The sequence below is a fragment of the Convolutriloba macropyga genome, chromosome 3 (genome assembly GCF_964194025.1).
Source record: "Convolutriloba macropyga chromosome 3, txConMacr16.3, whole genome shotgun sequence".
In the NCBI taxonomy this organism is placed as follows: Eukaryota; Metazoa; Xenacoelomorpha; order Acoela; family Convolutidae; genus Convolutriloba; species Convolutriloba macropyga.
Genome location: NC_134470.1, coordinates 3,358,600 through 3,370,661, shown reverse-complemented (window position 1 = coordinate 3,370,661; position 12,062 = coordinate 3,358,600). Strand labels below are relative to the sequence as shown.

At 36.1% G+C, this 12,062-nt stretch overlaps 1 protein-coding gene across 1 annotated transcript; it reads left to right on the top strand.

Moving 5' to 3' along the window:
* The first annotated feature begins 2,951 nt into the window (after positions 1-2,951).
* Positions 2,952-11,742, top strand: LOC142335836 (zinc metalloproteinase-disintegrin-like daborhagin-K). Its single transcript, XM_075384164.1, has 3 exons — positions 2,952-3,037; positions 4,516-4,860; positions 11,474-11,742. Exons 2-3 carry the CDS (start codon positions 4,551-4,553, stop codon positions 11,740-11,742), a joined length of 579 nt encoding a protein of 192 aa, XP_075240279.1. The 5' UTR covers positions 2,952-3,037; positions 4,516-4,550.
* The last annotated feature ends 320 nt before the right edge of the window (positions 11,743-12,062 follow it).

The window sequence follows — 12,062 nt, the reverse complement described above, 5'->3', positions numbered from 1 at the left end:
GGGTGCAGGCTTAATGTGGGGTCGCATTGGCTTGAAATCTTGAATTAGTTGAAAAAACAGCCCCCAATTGTTTCAGAAACGGAGCACCTCTTAGACCTGTTCATGGAATTGCACTATTCTACTTGGGAAAGTCTTACTACTCATGACAATGCTGTGTTATTGACTACTAAAACCTTCACTGATGATAATAATGTCGTTGGGTTGGCTTATCTCGATACTATGTGTCTAGGTCCCGATTCAGGTTTGTCATTTTTTTAACGGAGATCATAAGAAAGCTGGAAAGTTTCTGTTTTCGAAAAATCAATGGAAAAATCTGCAAATGACAAGATACCCGGGTCAAAGTATCAACTGTGAAAATGTCTAAAAGTACACTATGGCACCAAAAAGCTACGTACAGCATGATTTCTGCTTTTAAAGCATGATTCGTGCTTCATAAGCATGATTTGCGCTAAGGCATGAAAAAAAGGTGTGAAATTTAGAAGTTTTAAGAGAAATTTCGTTCTCAGTTTCTCCGCTCAAACAGAAAAGATGGTTAAACCGCTTTGTTCTTTTAACGTTTGCCAAGTTGTTACGCTACGAGATGTCAGATTTTCATGGTCTAAAATACAAAAGCAACTCAACTTGAAATCAAGATCTACTGCACAGTATGCATACAAACGTTACCTGAAAAACAACAGTTTCGAGGCCCAAAAATCGAGGCCCAAAAAAAGGACACGTGCAAGAGAGCCGACGTTAGAAAGTGCCGAAACCTGACTTTATTTAAAAAGACCGAAAGCAAAAAGTTGCTTTTAATTGCCCTAAATTGTTAATTTGATAACAAAGAAAAGTACTTAAGTGGGTTAATTGGTCTCATGTTCGATTATGATAGTTTCATATCAAGTCCCATAAGCCGCTAAGGCATGGCCATGGCCCGCTATAGTTTGAAGATTATTATTTATTAATTCGCTTTCAGTTTCTTTTACTAGAAAATATTAAAATTTCATTTCTCAAATACTCCGTTATGATTGGCTGTGAATTTGGTAGTCTCATTTCAGACGGCAATTTAATTGGCTGCAGAATTTATCGACTAATAATTTATATAAATTTTTGGCTCTCTTTCAATCGGCTCTTTTCACTCTGGCAGAATGTTGTTTTTACTGATGAAACAAGGGTTCGCATCTCCAGCGACGGAATTGTTAGAGTTTTTCGAAGAAATGGAACGAGATTTCTTGAAAAAAAAACGCAACAAATTAGAGTTCGGACAAACGATCACTTATTTTTGGGGTACAATACGATCAGATGGACGGAAATTGCTTGGTAGGTGTTCAAACAAGCTAAACGCTGTCGGTTATTTAGAAATTTTTTGAAAATTTACGAAGACAAAATGCATTTCCTGGACTTTATTTTTCAACAAGATAATGCTCCTGTGCATAAATAGAAGATTATTGGCAATTTCTTCCAAAAAACGAGTGGAAAGTACTGGAATTGCCAGCATACAGACCAGATCTGAATCCTATTGAAAATTTATGGGCGATTTTGAAGCAACGATTACGAAAACAGACAGTTTTTGGGAAAAATTAGAAGAAAAATTTTATGAAAGTTGGAATAAATTTGACGCAGACGTCGTGAGAAACCTGTATGAAAACTATACAAACCGTGTTCTAGACGTTAAAAATGCTAAAGGTGTAAAGACGCGTTATTAGAGAACAAATTTGAACTTAAGATGTTATATTATTTGTTGTTTTCATTGCTTTCTAAAAAATCTTTAGGTGTACGTAGCTTTTTGGTACCGTAGTGTATTTAAAAACTCCAACATTTCACAACATTCACGACATTTGAATGTTGTAAATGGTTATAAGAATTGCTATTATCAGCGTTCAATGTGGTGAAAACAGATCCCAGGTCGAGGTTTTCATTTGTCCTCGTTTATGACGCAGATCATTTTTGAACGCACACAGGGGGTACGGTCCGTTCAGACATACACAGGCGAGGAATTTTCTGGAACAAGAAACATAAACGCACCAAGTACTTACGGTCGAGCCAAAAGCTGCCCCATAGACGCACCAATTCTGGAACATAGACGAGCCACGTTCTGCCTCATACACGTATATACTTCGCCGCTACATTTACCGCAACTTTGACAAAAGTAACCGCATTCACTGCTAAAGATGCAATAAGGGACTGATAGCCGAGAGTTGAACGATTATGTTGAGGACTATCGCGGGGTCGTGGGTTTCAATCCGAACTTGGTCGGAAGTTTTTCCACACGATGTATGATTTTCCGAAAATCGGTGCACCAATAAACAAAATTTATCTAAGTTTAAATTAAATCGGCCCGCCTGTCGTTCGAGAGCAATTTTTCTGACGTTATTCCTTCTACAATTTTAAAATCCACAAATCAAGTAAACAAAAATCAACAAAAGACTTGAGGGTTTACATCAAACAGAACATCTTGGAACTAGCGTTTTTAAAACTAACGTTTTGTTTTGACTCCTATCAATGAAAGTTTGTTTTCAATAAAAAGCTGGTAAAATTAACTTCAATTTAGCAATTTTCATTAAAAATTGGGTCTATTTTTTGTGATAACGCTCATTTTGTGATAATTCAACTAAACTCGATGGATCCAAAAAAGTATCTATCAAGCTTGTTTTCTTTGAGTTGATTTCAACATGTTATAGAATTTGTATCATCCATGAACGTTATGAGTTGGCAGGAGTGATTTTGACTACTAGGTTTATGATGTAATGAAAATGATTTTTAGGATTCTGATTTTCTAATTTTCTAAAATGTTTTCAGAACATGTTTAAAATAAATTTTGTTGGGAGCGCTTAATTTCTTCGGCCAAAATCAACACTTAAGATTCCAAACAGTTTCCTTGTTCTACATGGATCAATAATTCAACTGAATTAAATATTCACAGCGCAATCTCTTCCTTATAATCTCAGCATTAAGTAGTACATATCAATATGACTCTCATGGATCTCTATTTTGTCGCATGACACTGCTTAGTTATTTCGCCGTGTAGTTGTTGAGAATATGTCTTCGGAATTTTGATGTGGTAATAATGGCTCCAGATAATTATTATTGTAGATAACCAAAAACAAAAAAATGGGAGGACGAACCAGTGGTTGCCTTTTCGTTTCTCTGAAATTGAGTTTAATAGGTTTTTTGACAGCGTTTTTGATGTTGGATCTTTTTGAAATCATTGTTTCAAGTATAACAGTTCTGAAATTCGAATCTTCAATTTTTGCAAGCAGGTATTTTTGTATTTTTTACCATTGAAACCACTTGTCTCTTAAAGTATCCTGATCGTTGTTTGATTAAAACAAATAATAGGTTTCAAAGTGGGCCGGTAACTTTTCCGTGGTCATACTTCGAAGGACAGAGATTTTTTACTCTTAAGTTTTTAAATGGATAAATATCGTCTTTCAGGCTTCTTGACACTAGTGATTTTAAAATTACAGAAAATGTTAAAATTAGTGATGTTAAATTATTGCCTGCCATTTGTAATTTTGATGAAAACGAGCTTTGAAAAAGTTTTCATCTGGACGTTTTTATGAAATGCGTGACAAATCATGAAAAGTTACAGAGCTTAGAAATGATGTATTCAAAAACCAAATGCTTTTTTGTTGAAAAAAACCTAATTTTTGCATTTTTACGGATGATAAATACGAAAAGTCTAAACAAGATTGTTTTTATTAAGTTGGTAAAAGTAAAAGCACGATTTGTTAGAGCAATAGAAGAACCAAATGCTCTCCAGCTACTATCATACCCAAAAAACAGAATGTTTTAAACACTTCCTCGAAAGTTGTCAGCAAAAAAGCAGTAAAATTTGCTATTTAAAAGGAGACAGTGAATTCATCAGCAACAGACTGCAGAAAGAACCAACTATGTCTTTCGATAAAACGTTAAATATTTAATTCTATACCTTAGTTAATAGTTTTTAGGATCTTTTTCAACAAATGCCCCCCTTTGGTACCTAGTAGAGAATCCCTCCTCCTTCTGTGCTATACTTTACTTGGCCCACAATTTATATAGCCGAATATCAGTTTCAGCGCAATTGTGGACCGCTTTTCATGGTCATGCCTCTCATGCGCTGTGGCATGTAATCCAGAAATCGCGGGTCGGTTATCGCCAGTCGGACATTCTTTTCGCTTTGTATTCCAATTCGGCTTATTAACATAGCATGGCGTATTTTAAGTTTAACATAGTATGCTCAAACGTGAAGAGTTATTATTCGTCTCTGATTAGTTAATAAATCGCTCGCTTAAATCATACTCAAAAATAGCTCCATTTTTTGCAAAGGGGTCATTTTTGAAAAGATCGGTTTTTTCAATAATTTTTTTCACTCTGAGCATAATACTTAATGAAGCAAAGTTTTGCTTTTTGAACAAAGCAATTAATTTTTTGTAAAAAATCAACTGGTTACAGAGCAAAAAATATTACAATGTTTGTCAACAATCAAATAAAATCGTCACTGTTGTGTTTCATAACAAATTCATCCGTATTATTTGTTTTTGCCCTGATTTTTTTCAGTCAATTGGGTAAAAGACAACGACCAGATACAAGCAATGACAGCCAGTACTCTGGCTCATGAGATTGGTCACAATTTTGGACTCTATCACAACTCATTCCATCAAGAATCTCTCTTTGATAATCTTAATTTCGACTTTTTCAATTATTCCGATTACAATATTACTGATTATGAAGATTACAATGTGACTGGTAACGATGATTACGATAACACTGATTATGAAGAATCCGATGATTATTGTTTGTGTGATGCTGATTACTGTATTATGGACGCATATGCTCATTTAGTAGTTCCAGTAGCTTTCTCGACCTGTCAGCAGAATCAAATCAAACAGTTTCTCACCACTGGTAAGAGCGAAATTTTTACACCCAATTACACCCAAGTTTGGTCATATGGTCAAATCTCGACATTTGTCGAGCTCGCCACATTGAAGACTATTTGAAAAAATATATATCTGGTACAATATATTCTTAAGTATATAAATTTTGCTTAAAATAAAATTTTTGAAACTTGTTTCTCAAAAACTTTTTTTTTGAATATTGGGTCAAAACTCAAGGCGTGAAAGAGAAAATTAAAGCAATTAAAAAGAGAGATTGGCATATGTCATGATTAGGCAGACAGTAAAAAGGCCTCTGACTAAGGCTCTTTCAATGTTGAGATTTCTCAAGCTGTCAGCTTTTCGAAAGTTACCAACTTAAAATTTCATTCTTTACAGTTACAACGTTTTTGTTTAATCAATTATACTTCATTGAAAGAGCAAAAATCTGCGAAAAATCTAGTGTAATATCATTAGCTGCATTAGATTGGATAAATCGTTGACTGTCATCTGTTAAGTCATATTAGTTCACGACGGATATATCTATCTTCTCTTTCTGATTTCTGTCTGTACTGTTTTACTTCAGTCTTCATTTTTTTCTCCTCAATCATTGGGAGAGAAAAAGCTTTTGTAAAAATGGTCAATATCCCCACAATGGATTATGCAATATCCTCTCTGATTGGGCCAGTATTTAAAATAAGAAATTCTCAACTAGGGAGCTCACGCTAATGACGTTGTTGCTGATTCCCGAATTGCGGTGATTGACAAGGATTGTATGAGTTTACTGAATGCTATAAAGAAGCTGCCTTGCGCCTGGAAATAACGATTGTCACTTAACACAGCCGAACGCTTTAGTGTTTTTTTGAAAGTTGCCTATATTCCACCAAGGTTTTCGATTGCAAGAGCAACAATTGTGTTTCCCATTTTTTTGAGCAGCTATTGTTGTAGAGGCAAAATTTCAATTCATATGCCGCATCAAGTTACTATCTTGCCTTTGTAGCCGCATTATTGAGAAAGTTGGACTGCAGCAACGAACTAAAAGTTACATCAAACGCATCAAGTTTCTCAATTTCCAAGCCGGGACAAAGATTGCTCCGGGGCGTGACAGTTGTTTTGGAAAGCGGTTATGTTTTGCCGCTACTGGTGAAAGATTCGCAGATGAGGAAGCCGACACTATTTTGTCTTGAACCTGGTCATGTCTGGCAATTGCGTCGCCTTGACTGCGACACGCAATGGCATGATCACCATAGATGTCACGAACTACTTCACTACAGAACGGTAACTTTTTTTCCTTTCTGCTTTGTAGACAGGGCCAATTTGAAATAATTTGGTGCCATATGGAGCTCAAGAGCTGATATGAGGTGAGCACAAAATCATGCTCGAACATGTCAAAAATACTATGAGAGAAGATGAGCGGATTTTCCTTCAGAAGCTAGATTATTTTTGAGACCTTAAAACGTTTTTCGTTATCAGTAGCGTGTTGGTTCATTGTTTCCGAAAAGTTCGGATTGTCCAGTTGTTTTATACTAGAATAAAGATCCAAAAATCTTAGGAGTTAATTTTGGTTTTCAACGCTGATTTTTGAAACAAAATCTTCAGAGGACAAAAAACCAAACCAACGTATGTTGTTTTATATTTGTCTTCGCATTGGTGAACACCCAATCCTGATAGGGTTATGGGTAAGGTTGCTTGAGTCGAGAATTCTTCTGGAAGAAAAGTTCTGAGGATATTCTCAAAACTTTTGAGCTGTTGGACATCAAATGCTTTTAGAGATTTAGTAACTGGTGGTCGTCGGCCAACGCAAGGAATACAATATTTTTGGTGCGCCATTGCAATGGTGTAGGATACATAGGACGCTCTGAGAGTCATCAAGGCAGTCTAACATTTCAAAACGTATCATTATTTCCTATTTAAGTTTCATGAAGACAATCTCTGGGGATCCTAACGCAGCTCCAAGAACATCAAAACCCGAAATATCATTTCGTTATAACCCTATATCAAGTCTGTCTAAATCTACCGTGGACCACAGTTCGCACTTATCGACCATGACGTGGAGGCCGCGATCAAGCCCTAGCTCGCAGAAAGGATCCAGGATCTAAAGATATTGTCTTCTGATCCCATGAGGACACCGTCATCTAGATACCAGGAATGTTGTTGAAGGTTTGGCTACGATTCCGAAATTTCCTTTACAATGGGCCAGAACGACAGCAAAAAGGCAAAAGGCCCAATGGGCCGCCTTGTTGGATACCGCTTTCACTGCTAACGAGAACTTTGTCTTAGAACATTTGGCTGTGTTGTGAATAGCAGGAATTGGCAGAAGCAGCAAGGCCAGTTATGGAATTGGCAACCCCTTCTCAGCTTTTCGTTTCGTTTTATAGAAATGAATGCATTGCAAAAATCAATATTCCAAATACCTGAGAAAACTGAGCAATTTTTGATTGAAAGTTTAGACGAATGTAGGATGGTTTTCTCTCCACTTGTCACTTCAGTACCGTTTGCAGGTTTTGGAAAATTTCTTTCGCTTCTGAGTTGGCTTCTTTGGCTAAACATCTAGCTATTAGCCTCCTCAAGACATCTGTGACTGCATTAGGGTGAATAACACCTTTCGTTTTCAACAATGCTGGTAGCGATGCAATACATAGAGCTTGTGAGACAAACTCGGGCAGTTCCCCACGGCAACTTATGTTTCCCAGCTTAGTCAAAACTCTCAAGGCGTATTGTGACTGATCTGAAGTGGTACACTGTACAGCATGCAAAAGAAGTTCGGGAAACATTTTTAAAGAACTAGCTGCTGTAAATTCGGAAGAAGAGTTCAGCTGTTCCGTAACATATTCCTCAACGAACTGATAAGCTTATGATAATAAACTTTGATCTATATTAGGTTTTTTATCAGTGGGGATGCAATTTTTTCACAGCAAAGAGAGATGCTTTGTTGACGGGAGCAAAACTTTCAGAAGCCGAAATATTTGCTGCTCTGTCATATTGGTCCCGGAAGCACAATTTTTTCGAAATTTTGATAGTTTATTCAGAATTTGTATCGCTTGATTGTTTTGATTGCTTCAAAGAGCAAACTTTGTTCCGTAGCACTCCAAGGTCACGGTTGTTCCAACGGCATATACTTCCAATTCTTTGGTCGCTGTTCCGCCATTGTTGTTCACACCTCCTCTGTTAATTGCACGTAAGATGCATTTAAATAATCCAAACAGTTTTCTCCAGTTTAGTTTTGAATTGTGACCTCCAATGCAATCAATAATGACGTCCCTGAAAAGTTTTTGACGATCTGTATTGTACATTGCTAGTGACTTTGTTGCGCAGCCTTGTCTTTATGTCTGGAAGGTTGCTGTTTGTGTTACCTTTTCGGATTTTAAAACAGATAATGCCTCACCTACATAGAGCGCGCTCTCAGCACTGATTGGTAGATCGTTAACTGGGTCTAATATTTCCCTGGAGATTCCTTTCAGTTTACCTAAAAGTTTTTTGAAACACCAATGCAACCACATTGATTTTGAGTTGATCCACAGATTGTAACCAGGGCTCCTTCCAATGTATCTAACTTTCGTTTCATCCAAAAGGTGCTCCAATACCAGAATGTTATATAATTTGTCGGCTGTGTCATGAAAAAATAAAACAGAGTCAGTTGAAATTTGAAACACATTTTCTATTGGTAGATTGGATAACTGTTTAGTTAGACCACTGCTTCTCTTGTAATCTACTTCTGCCTCAAAACAAACATTTGATGTCTGTGGTAAATTTTCAAATGCCAAAGACTCGTTTGTTCTTAATATTTGTATTTTAGTTTTGAGCGTGGGAGAAACTGTGTTCAAGAAACATCATGTCACTTCTCCTTTTAGTAGACTGCCACAGAACTAAAAACTGGATTAATCTCACGGGGGAATCTGCGACCTGTGACTGATAGAGTTAATCCATCCGGTAGCAGTTCAACCCCCATTGCAACGCACTGCTGAGTCGACTTCTTCAGTGTTTGTAGAAAACCGAAATATCAGATAAGAACCACTGACTTCAAAAAAAATTAAGGGGGTCTATTTTGGGTGCTGACGATGCAAATTTCATTTCTAAAATTTTCGCAGTTCTTGTTTTTTATGTTGGAACTGAGAGAGAGCACCTAAAAAAACACGTGCAATTTTATTATTTTTAGAGGTGGATTGGATATTAGGCCACAATTCTATTAGGCGAAAGACATTTTGTCGGTCATCAGGCAAAAATAATGTGCTAAAGTATAGTGAAAATTAGGCGAATATCAATTAAAACATATAAAAAGGTACATCAAGATCCATTCGACGCCATAAAGTTGGCAAATGTCCCTAATGTCCCTTCTTTACATGCAAACAAGTTTTTAAAACTGCTTAAAATGTATCCCTGTTTTCGATGTTTCGCATCTCCTTTACTCTGCGCCGTAACATCACAGCCAATAACTTTGAGCTTTTTTTGAATTAACAGGGGAAAAAATTTTAATGTTTGATTTCACTATTAATAGCTTTAATATAATTAAATTAAAGATACCGGTTGAAGAACGCTTAAAAAAGGGGTATTTGGGGTTAAACTACTTCCTCAAAATGTTCCAAACTCTGCTTTGTTTTTAGGTTTTATTGGCAGTTGTATTGACTGGAAGTGAATTGTTATACTTACTTTAGGTTTTAAATATCTTTCTTAAAAAGCTTTAATTGGTTTTCCTCTAATTTCCACAATACTTAAGTCCGAAGTTTTCGTCTAATCACTGCAAAAGTTTATTTCGCCTATTGTCCTACGCCCCGCCTTAGAAAATGAATTTGTTTGCCTTTTTAAATAAATTGCCATTTTGTTGATATCTTGCCGGTTTAAAGATTACTTCGTGTATCATAAAAACAGCTTCATTACCAAAACAACGGTTTCCTAAAAGAAAAAGGCGACAAAATACCATATTCCGCAGAAATTTGTTAATTCAAGTCAAATTGCACATTTCAGTTTTAATTTGCCAGTCCTAGGGAAATAACGGCTGTCAAGTTTTTCCAAGGTATTTTACGGCTTGAAAATTATATTATTTTTCTCTAAGAAGTATAAAATTCCAATTTATTAACAGCAAGACAATCATGGTGTTAGTTTGAAGATGAATCTTTGTATAATTTTTGGTATTTGTATTCCATTATCTCTCGAGCAGAATTTTCTTGCGTCTGAAAAATCTTCTCAAAGCTAAAAGTATAAACTTGTTATCACTAAACGGCTGAAGGTTTCATTGTACCATCAGAAAAAGTATGTGATAATTAGGTTTCTGGACTAAGAGGAAACTTCACGCTGTATTTTTGTCTCATATGACTCTAATGATTCTTAACGTCTGTCTAAAAAAATTTTTTAGTGTTACATTGTTCATTATGCATGGCTTTATGACTTTATTCATCTTCAAGAAATGCACACCACAAGCAACAATTGACTCATTTCCAATGATGGCAAGCAAGAGGTGTGCAACTTCATCCTTTACTTTTAAAGAAGGGTAAAACATTTTTCTGATCTTTTTCTCAAATCATATTACTAGATGCTATTTAAAGATACAGTTAGGAACAAATGTTTTTTAAATCGAAACAGCTTGTTGCTGAAGTTTGCTTTGACAAGATTTTTCTGCTTCGAGAAGAACGTGCGGTATATTTTATCTTATTGAAAAAGATATTGGAAAATTTATTTAAAAATACCTCAGTTAAAGATTTGTGGGGTTCTCAGTGGTCACGTTTTGTGAAATTTGCGGTTTTAATTTGTGATTATTTTTAAAGCATTTATCTCATTCAACTCCAAAAACTGCTAATCTTGCAACCAATCACCACATTCACCGCAGTTCTTACATTTATTACAATTCAAAGAATTTGAATTGTATTGGGGCGCTGTCTTTTTTTTAAGATCTGTTCACATATTTTCATGATTTTTGAAGTCAAATTGGAGTAGTGATTTTGGTCACGCCGAAACATGAAGTGGAGCGAAAAAGCGAGTGGTTTTGCGGCGTGAATTTTTTTCGCTCTAATTTTAAAGTAGAGTGAGAAAACGGTGTTTGAACAAAAATTCGTTTTCTCGGTAGTGGTTTTTTGTTCACATGCGGCATTTTGACACTGATTTTCTGTTTTTTATTTGTTTATCTGATTTTTTTTTAAAATGGTTTTCTCAATTCACTCATTCACACAAAATTCTTTGAATTGTACGTCAGGACTTGTCCTGCTATGTTTTTTTATTTCTGAAGATAAACCCATGACACTAATTTCAATCGTTTCAACGAGTTAATGCAAAAAAACTTCAGGCTTCCAATAATACACAAATTCTTCAATCTCACTTCACTTCAAAAGTTACCGAATCGCCAAAAAAAATCATTTAATACATAATACAAAAGAAATATAGAAAACAAAGTGGTATAAGCTGCAATGGCAGATGTGCTAGATGAGGTCAGGGGTTCAAATCCGGTTCAGGCCGTTGATTTTAGTATTTGAGGCGAATGGGTTAAAAATTATATTCACCATAAATTCACCCATTAAAGTTGTGGGCGATTTGCATTTATTTTTTTTGCCGCTATTTACTGCAAATCTTAAATATTTTCATGCAATTCCTCGACCCAGTTATTTTTAATAGTTTTGAAACCCCTCAAATTGCTTCAATGATTTGTTCACTTTAAGGTAATTCTCAATGTCTTCACAATGAGCCGACTAAGAACATGGATGCACCCTACTGCGGAGACTACATTGTGAATCAGGAGTGGGAGGAGTGTGACTGTGGAAGTGGGGACAGGTGTGAAGACATTTGCTGTGATGACGTCACTTGCAAACTGGAATCATGGGCTCGCTGCTCTGCGATGGACTTATGTTGTGATCCGACCACATGCACTATAAAGGCCTCTTTCTGTGGACTTCAGTTTCCACTTATTTTTGAGAGGACGCGGGTTTAAATTTCTTTGATTTCATACAAGGATCATATATGATTTCATACTGATCATACTCGATTTTTTAGTACGATCCTAGTATTGCGGATATTTAGGGGTACCACTGGTTTTTGGGATACCAAGGCCGATATGCCAGACCAAATCCCACACATAGAGTTGAGAGTTTTAAGCTTGAAAAAACGAAGCCTGGAGAGATGGAAGAGGGCCTGGAGAGATGGAAGAGCTTGAAAAAACGAAGCCTGGAAGAGGGCCTGGAAGAGGGACATTAGAGCACGAGGCTCTGGACTTTAAATCACCTATCACGAGTTCCTTCTCAATTTCGTTCT

Excerpts from the sequence above, each read along its gene's own strand:
- LOC142335836 (XM_075384164.1), top strand. The coding sequence starts at position 4,551 with ATGACAGCCAGTACTCTGGCTCATGAGATTGGTCACAATTTTGGACTC. Across the intron at positions 4,861-11,473 it reads CAAACAGTTTCTCACCACTG|GTAATTCTCAATGTCTTCAC; the intron begins GTAAGAGCGAAA and ends GTTCACTTTAAG.